The sequence below is a fragment of the Doryrhamphus excisus genome, linkage group LG14 (assembly GCF_037039965.1).
Source record: "Doryrhamphus excisus strain RoL-2023G ecotype Guam linkage group LG14, RoL_Dexc_Guam_v1.1, whole genome shotgun sequence".
Lineage (NCBI taxonomy): Eukaryota > Metazoa > Chordata > Actinopteri > Syngnathiformes > Syngnathidae > Doryrhamphus > Doryrhamphus excisus.
The window spans coordinates 2,820,211-2,829,425 of NC_136370.1; the positions used below are offsets into that span (position 1 = coordinate 2,820,211).

Here is a 9,215-nt window from a genome sequence, read left to right on the forward strand (position 1 = left end):
CCACACAGAGATAGCCGAGGGTGGGATTGAACTGGGGTCTCCTAGCTGTGAGGTCTCGGTGCCAAATGTGTAAATGTGCAAATATACCAGTGTACAGTGACAGTTATGATGTTGTCACTACCAAAAACACTAAATTCATCACATAGCAACTTAACACCCAAAAGGTGGACCTGATACAAACATGTATCAGGCACATCCTGGATTGGTGGCCAGCCAATCACAGGGCACATATAGACAAACAACCATTCACACTCACATTCATACCTATGGACAATTTGGAGTGGCTAATTAACCTAGCATGTTTTTGGAATGTGGGAGGAAACCGGAGTACCCGGAGAAAACCCACGCATGCACGGGGAGAACATGAGATGGCCTAGGGTGGAATTGAACCCTGGTCTCCTAGTTGTGAGGTCTGTGCGCTAACTACTCGACTGTTGTGCATTCAGTTTTTCTAAACTTTCACATTATCTGATCATGCAAGAAAATATTCAGAGCATTTTTTTTCATCGCACTTCATATCCCCGTCGGTGCCCATTTTCATCATCACATTTGTTTGGACTTCTCCCCGTGCATGCATGCGTTTATACTCTGCGTGTATCTGGCTTCCTCCCATTGGTTCATTGGAGACTGTAGATTGTCCATATCTGTGATTGGTTGTTGGGTTATACAGTATGTGTCCTGTGATTGGCTGATGACCAGTCCAGGGTGCATCCCACTGCTTGTGGGATATGGAAAAGGAATGTTTAGTGTATGGATGTATAGAGTTGCCTTTTTATTTGCATAACAGCTTTTTACTTACTCACAAGCCACTTAATTAGGAACACAGTCTCTTGAGATGCAGTCCAATGTCAAATGTTGTCTTCACACATATCACGTTTTGATTGGCACATTCTTCAAACTGAGTGCTGTTCCTAATATGTAGACTCTTTACTGTATACTAGGGTGCATCAAATTTTTAATGGGAAATTTTTAATTCATAATATCAATTTGACTGGCGTTCCATTATTTTCTAAGAACATAAAAATGTCTTTTGCAAAGTTTTGAGGAAATCCATTGAGATTTAGGGGTGCCACCTCACGCATAAGCTTTTGTAAAATTGCAGAAAATGTGCAATTTCTAGTCTAATTGCCAAAAAGTTGACCTGGAAATGTTGAGTACAATGAACTTCTATACAGCATCATTTTCTATAGGGTTATCAAAGGGGGCCCAGACCAAAGACCAGAGGGCAGCATCTTAGGACAGCTGGTGGGTTGTGCTGCACAGTGCCTAAAATAATACATGGACAAGTGTATATCAGATTATGTAGTACTACAGTACCACTCTCAATAAATATGAGGCATCAGTAATACTGTCTACTCTATATTACTGTTGTTGATGTTATGCTTGCTCAGATATTAGCTAACTGTCATTAGCAAACTGTAGCGAGCTAATGTTAGCTACAGTAGAGGCAATGAGCACTAAATACCTATAAATATGACTATAAATCATTCAAATTACAAAAACAAAACCATAAATTTGCTAGTAATATGTAATAGGAGTATAAATACCAACAAAAACATAAAGATCACCTCAGAGTTCTTGAGCTGCAGTATTTGCTGACCTCAAATCTCCATGCGACCATTGAACTGTTCACCACTTTATTATGGTGGCACCCCTAAATAATCATGTATTGGACAAATATTTTGTATGTATTGTTTCTACATATATTGGAACACTTTTAGTACCCAGCCATATCAAAATTCAATAATTGTGTTTTTTGATGCACCCTAATATATACATATGATAACCAAACTATTATAGTTAAAATGTATAATGGGTTTTGGTACAGCACTTGTACTGGCTCTCGTTAGATTGTGGACCTAATGAATTGTCCAGTGAGTTCTTCTACACAGGGTGCAGAAATACGGAATAAGAAAGACATTGCTGCCGAGATCCAGGTCATTTTGCCAAGTTCGGTTGTGTTGTGTCCACCAACTGCTTCATCATGACAATTGTCAGTTCAGTCCTCCCATCCCAGTCGGGGTCCCGACGCCGTGGGAGAAAACTAAATGAATGAGGATGATGTTTACACGTGTGCTACAGCGGCTTTAATGAAGCAAATGTTGAATTGTGGCCTTTGTACAACATGAAAACACAAACAATGGAAGGTTTGTGTTCTGGTCCGTGCAGTCTCTTTGCTCCCATGTTCAAGTCCCCTAATACGTCTACTTATACTTAATAATATGACATAATAAATAGTTTTGGTCCTCATTTGTTGGTGTGTGAGGCAGCAGTGTCAGAGGCGGGGATGTTTCTTCTTTTTTAGTCCTCAGAGGTGACGTCAATGTCCTCTGAGTTGCTCTGCTTGGTGGCCATGCGCCACCTGTTGATGTGGTGGTTGCCCTTCTTCTTCTGCTGGCTGTCCGGGCCCTCCTCCTCCAGCTTTTGCCGCTTGTACTTGGTCCGTCTGTTCTGGAACCACACCTTCACCTGTGGAGAAAGATCAGATGTTCACACATGTTCAGTTCACATGCAGGCAATGAAAAAAATGTCTCTTTTTGGACAGTTAACTTAAGTATCTTTAACTTGAGGATCATCTCAGTCCATTTTATTCATGTTTTTCACTTCAGGCTGGATTGACATGCCAAAGCGCCAATCTAATGTTTTCATATAACAGGATATGACTACGGTGCATTTAAATAATGGTAATGGTAATGGTTTGATTTCATTTGAACATGCATCAGATTCCAATTGAGTGCATCCCATAATCAGTTCCCAGTTCCACATGTCCAAAAGGAGTAAGAAGAAGCAAAGCTTATTAAATCCTGCCCCTCCATCTGGTACTTTTACAATCAGTAACTGTTACATTTGTTCACTTCCTGCTTTCCACAATACAGTTTAAGGTTTTTGTTTTGTTTGTTTTTTTTAGAATTTTTTTTTTTGTCCCGTACCAAAGTACTCGGTGATATGACCATACAATGACATTATGTGTACCATAGTAAATGTCCATATAGTGATATATATATATATGTAGCACATCATGACTGGTTCAAGACTCTTCATCCTTGTATTTAGCAAACATCAACTGCTTGTAAGTACCATCAAAGAAAGTGCGACGTCTTAACGCTTGATGAAAAAAAAAGATCATTGAGGCATATTGTGGGTTTTCTACCTGTTTATCACATATTTATCAATTATTACTGACCTATGGTGAAAGAGAGAAAAAACTGCCTATTTTCAGAGAAAAAAAATGCTAATGTTTTTAAACAAAAATCTAAATTCTGACGGGAATTGTTGGGGGATCCAGTTAGTATTGCGCTATTGCAGGAAATTGATGAAGACAGGGTTCATGTCAAAGTAAATCATCTGCTTCTTTTTAACCTTTGCTTTTATTCTTACGTTATCACACCAGCTTGCATCACATCTCTTCACGTGTCTTTGAGTTACATTAGAATCTTTGTAGATTTTTCCTTATTTTGAAAATAATGCACAAATATTCTGGGCTTTTTAAAAAAAGTCATAATTCAAATCAGTCCCCCGAGTGGGAGCCTGTTCCCATTAGGCCTAACTGGCAGCCACATATCACCACTACATCCACACACCTTCATTAATATAACAACACGCATGCATTAAACAGTGTTAAAGAGACAAGTCAAATTGTCACACTTTATTGTGGTCTTGTCAGAGCTGGACGAGTGCTAGGATAAACATTGTCATTGTTACTTTAATTGTCCCTCAAAGCAAAGCCTGCATTGACCACATGACTACAGCAATAATAAATGGGCCTTAATGGTGATATTGTCAGTAATTTTATAATAAATATAATGGTGTTGTAATACATTTGAATAACACCACAGGACTAATACATGTTAAATAAAACACTACTTTGAGTTTAAATCAAATTACTGTCAGCTTCAGTGTTTGTTTAGTGTTTATTATAGCAAATATTTTGTTTATAGTGACTTAAGTTTGCGATATTTTGGTTACTGAGGGGGAATATTAGACACAATAACCACACTAATAAACACAATTAAGTGAAGATATTTTACAATCAAATTGAACATTATTAACTATTAACATGTAAATATGATAAACAATAAGTTTAAATGAGAGCTTTTCCAATTTCACGTTATTTGGGAAATATAAAGCTACCCACGAAATGTTTTGTTTTTGTTGCTTCCGGTAGGTGTTTCCATTTCTCTTAATTACCGCGAGATTTCAGACCACTTCCGACAACGATAGATCCAAATGTCCATATTTGGTGCGTGTCCATCCCTTACCATATTTGGTCATTTAACAACCATCGCTCGTGAGTTTACAAAAAAGGGCGCGAAATGCCGCCATGTTTGCTGCCTGACACCGACCCCACGTTTGACGTCAGCGACACTCACCTGCGTCTCGGACAGGCTCAGGCTTCCGGCTAACTGCTTCCTCTCGGCGCCGACCACGTAGTGGTTCTTCTCGAAGGCCCGCTCCAGACGCAGCAGCTGAGACGGGGAGAAGGCGGTCCGGATCCGTTTGGGTTTCCGGGCGAACGGGCCGTGCAGCAGCAAACTGTCCTGGGACACGTCGTGACCTGCGGGGGTGGACGGCACACAGGACTCGGGTTGGAGCTCCGGGCAGGTGAGTATACTTTATACCCGCATGGCCTCGTCTGTCCTCTTAAAACCACCTTAAAATCCACCTAAAGGTGTCATTAAGTTGACAATATTACCTCCGATTTGCACATAAAATGGAATTATGTTGTAAAGTGGAACGCTTTATTTCTGAATGTTTATACTTTGTATTAATGGAAATTGTTACTTTAGCTTACTCTTGCCTATTCGTGTTGTTTAATGCTAATTATCTCAAAACAAATATATTAGAGTGTGCGTTTATTAATTATCTTGAACCATTTAAACATTGAAACATTTAATTGGCAAAAAAATAATTGCATATATACAAATATATACTACTTCCAATAGAGCGTTCCGGCCAATACACTAAACGAGAATAAAATTGTAATTTTTGTAAAAATTTTTTCATGTGTAAAATTTTCTATTCACGCCCACGATGTTTTTAAGACTGCATTTAAGTCATTATTATTAATATAAAGTTTTTATTTTACATGATAATTTAGGAACATTAGATTTTCATTAAAAGCCTAATGTTTTGTATCGAAAAATAACAATATTGCATATACCAAAGAATATATTCATTTAACAATATGTTACTACTAAACACTTTAGTTGCCCATCATGGTATAGTAATAATATTAATTATGAGAAAAACAGTATGAAATTATAACAATAATAATAATGCTAATAAGCGTTGCTAAATATGTCAACGTGGTTGTGGGTTAATTGTTTTCTGTATTGAAATACTGCAGGTGTACCTTAAGGAATGTAAATTGCATTGAAACTAAATTAGAATCGGTTTAGTTCAGTTATGCGTGTTAAATAATCATAGGATTTGTTTATGCCTAAATTGCATAAAATAAGCATCATTGCATTTATGTGTTGCATCAGGGTGTTTGGACTAATAGTTCAGTCAGGCTCAATGTGTTTACAATAGCGCGTTATTATGATTATTTTGTGATTAATAAGCGTTAAATCTCACTCGTGGTAATAAACATAAATATGAATCTGATAGACTAGTCCTCCAAAGTGGACTGGTCTTACCCTGAAACCTGTGTCCAAAAAAGCGGTTCCTGAGGACCCACGGGTAAAAGTTGAGCGGGTCTCGGTGCTGAGTCCCGAAGAAGTGAGGGTGGTGCTGGAGGTGCTGGTGGGGGCCCACGGCAAGGGAGGGGTGGTTCACGGAGTCCGGGAACACCAACTCCGGGCTCTGGTAGAGGGAGCGCGCCGCCGGAGCCTGGTAGCCGCCCATCAAGGCGTCCGCGGCCGGGTTGGAGTACGCGAGGGCCGTGGGCCGGATGGGTTCGTCGGCCAGCGGGTTCTCCTTGGCCACCAGGGACTCGATGGTGAAGCAGCGCTTCCCTGCGGGCGCAAACATCTCCCGACGCGCAACAAGCTCCCGAAAAGAAGAGATAAGTGTTTTCCCCTTGCCTCCTGCTGGACAAATCCTTTTTATTTACAAATGCATGGTGAGCGAGATAAGTTCTCTCGGAGCTGGAGGGTGGATTGGTTCTGTGCTCTGCTGGTTCTTTGGAGGGATGGCAGCCTGGAGATGTTCCTTCAAAAGTCAACGGAGCTGCAAGTCTCCTTCATGGCAGCCTTTCTTGTGCTCAAGTGTGTGCGTTCGCTGCAGGATGGGAGCCGGCATGAGGACGCTGATTGCTGATTGGTCCGCAGCACCTGCCAATCAAGGTCTCACGGTGTTCAGCCTTCTGGAGCTCTTGAATAGCTGAATATCTCCCCTTTTTTCGATCTACCGACGACCAAAATGCTCCTAAATTGTCTTAAATATTAAAAACTCCCTCATCTTTTAACCTTGTCTCACTTTAGAGGCGGTTAACTCCTGCTTGGCAGCCGTAAAATTAATCATTTGCAAAAAGGTCAGTTAATGTTTCTTCCGTTTAGCTTGTTTGTTATTATTATCAGGTGGCGTAATTATCTTTAAACTCGTTCATTTAACTCTCATCCGCTTTTTTTTTTATATAAAACAAGTTCGCAAGTTTGCCGTTGTATCATTATTATTATTATTATTATGGCTCCTTTATTACGAAACGTTTTAATTATTTTAACATAATGAATTAGCTTTAGCTTTCTCCAGTCTACTTCATATAAATTGTAATATTTACATATAAAACTCGCACAAAAAAAATAAAAAACTGAATACTGTTGAATCGGTTGTAGTATTTATTTATTTTTAATTTGTGACGGAATTATTCCGATTCATTCTAGCACGCTACTTGTTACTATAATAAGATATAATGTTTAATTTGTATGCCTTTAAAGAGTAATCCATTCGTCTCCAGCAGCAGGACAAAAGTCCTCCCCTCCTGTGTTAATAATTGCGCCTTTAACCTGCTCGTTTGGGCCGCAAGTCGCAATAGAAAAATCATTAGCGATGCAAATGAAGACGTCAAACAAGTTGTTGATGAGGCTTTTAGAGCCATAAAGGCGCCTAAACACATCACTGAACTCCGGGAACATGTTTCCCCTCCTCTGGCGCTCTCGTCGAATTCCCCCGCAGTGACATCACTGGAGATAAACGGATACTTTTATTCTTCCTCCTCACCTACAGAATCAAATCCTCACTCCAAGCCCGATCCTATATAACTTCCCGTTGGATTGATTTTTTTAAATTATATTTTTCTATACTTCTACCACGATGGAAGTTAAAGTGCACCTTTTGATCCGAAGCTTGTCACGGTGGACTAACCAGACCTGCAGGCCTTGGGGGGCACCGGACCACATCACCTCTGGTTAATGTTTGTTTGTGGCCAACGCAGCCACCACTGCTCGTTTCCTCGTTTCCTCGCTCCTCGCTCACTCGACACTTCATTAGGTACACCATCTAATTAAAACCACACAACGACCCCCCCTGCCCCCCAAAAGTAATAATCCTGTATGTATCTGTAGAATAAAGATGCAATCCAATTAGGTTAATCCAGTCGTCCCTTGAAAAATCGTCGTTCCAATTTCCCACTTTCGGAGTGAAAGTGGGAAATTGGAACGACGATTTTTTTTCAAGGTTTATCAAAATTATATTCATAATATATAAACCATGCTCTTTCATGGTTAAATACAGCTCATTATTCCAAAAAATATATGCATACTAAAGCAACTTTTATGTATTTTTACCTAAATTAAAACTGCCAGGCATGAAAATGCAAACATAAGGCATTCAGAAGATGCATTCAAAGACCTTGTAATGATCAATGAGACACACAAGCACCAGACTTCATTGCCAGAACAACCGTTTTTTTTTAATTCCGGGTTTGAATGATCACACAACAGGCACAATAATCCCTAAAAAACCATAACGCCAAGCTAAAACTCCCAACGTCACTTCCTGTCCGCCATCCACACAGCTCCTCTAGGATCACATGTATACCACATAAGTGTTATTTATATCCTAAATGGCTTCTATTCTGTAATACCAGCGTAAAGGTGACTATAGGGGTGTTATTGCATGGCTGGAGGCTCTAATACTCTTAGATGAATTTAGAATGTGCCAACTCTGAAAATATTCACTGCATAAATAAGGACTCCTAGTTCTGTAGTTGATGACCTGAAGGATCGTCCAGGACACCAATCAGGAATCCTGAAATGAGAGATTACTGTACATGTCAGACTAATATGACCAAATAAAAACAATCCACAGTAAAGCTTTGAGTCACGGCTGACAAAGCGATAGCAACACGTCTAATAATCCAAGCGTTTGCTTGGAAATTGTTAATAAGCCATACTTATTGTGCATTGACCTCTACAATGTATACCCTTTGTCATCATAAAAGTCAATCGCTTTGTGTAGCAACTGTACATCTGTAAATAAATACATCTCTAACAGTTACAATCCAAAGTAAAGCTTATTGGGGAGGTCCAATAATTATCTGTACCAATAATTATCAACCCGATATTAGCATAAAAATGTGATATCGGTTGATATCGGTGCCGGATGTTTTTCCCCGACCATGAAAAATAATTTAAAAAATGCAGTATACAGCACATATGTGTTTGTTCCATCACAAGACTTATGTCATGTTACACATATCGGTACAGGAAATTGAGAATTGGCCAATATCGACAAAAAAGTATCGGACATTCCAAGTTATTATCTCTCTAAAGGAGGCATTTTATGTATTGTTTGCTATTAGACAGTCTCCCTAATGAAGTGACCTATGCATGTAAACGTCTAAAAGACAAAAGTGCGACTAAAATGAGACAATCGGGCTTTATAATTATAAACTAAAAAGATATATTTAATAAAAAGTCATGTGTGATGCGTGAAGTCATTATGTGACATATTCCATGAAGCAGGTGATTATTAGTATTGTAGTAAACAAATTAACAAAGGTGTTAATGAATGTGCTCCGCGTCCACCTGCTACCTGTGACACATCCAACATGCTAGCAATAATTACACACATTTTTTTAATCTAGCACAATATTTTCCATCTTATTGTGACAATTGATGCTTGAAGTTGAAAGCTTGCACCATAAAAGTAATGAGATTGCTTGACATGGGGCTTTTAATAATTGACTGTAAAACTATGTTTCATTGTGAAATGCAGGCCAGCAGTCAATGATTGTCCCCAATGGAGCGGGTGGAGATTCATGTGAAAACACC

At 39.2% G+C, this 9,215-nt stretch overlaps 1 protein-coding gene across 1 annotated transcript; it reads right to left on the reverse strand.

Moving 5' to 3' along the window:
* Positions 1–2,042: 2,042 nt before the first annotated feature.
* On the reverse strand, positions 2,043–6,195 carry emx1 (empty spiracles homeobox 1). The gene is made up of 3 exons (XM_058077562.2): positions 5,640–6,195; positions 4,371–4,555; positions 2,043–2,469 (listed from the first exon to the last, which is right to left on the reverse strand). The coding sequence occupies exons 1-3, from the start codon at positions 5,971–5,973 to the stop codon at positions 2,302–2,304; spliced, it is 687 nt and encodes a 228-aa protein (XP_057933545.2). The 5' UTR covers positions 5,974–6,195; the 3' UTR covers positions 2,043–2,301.
* Positions 6,196–9,215: the final 3,020 nt, after the last annotated feature.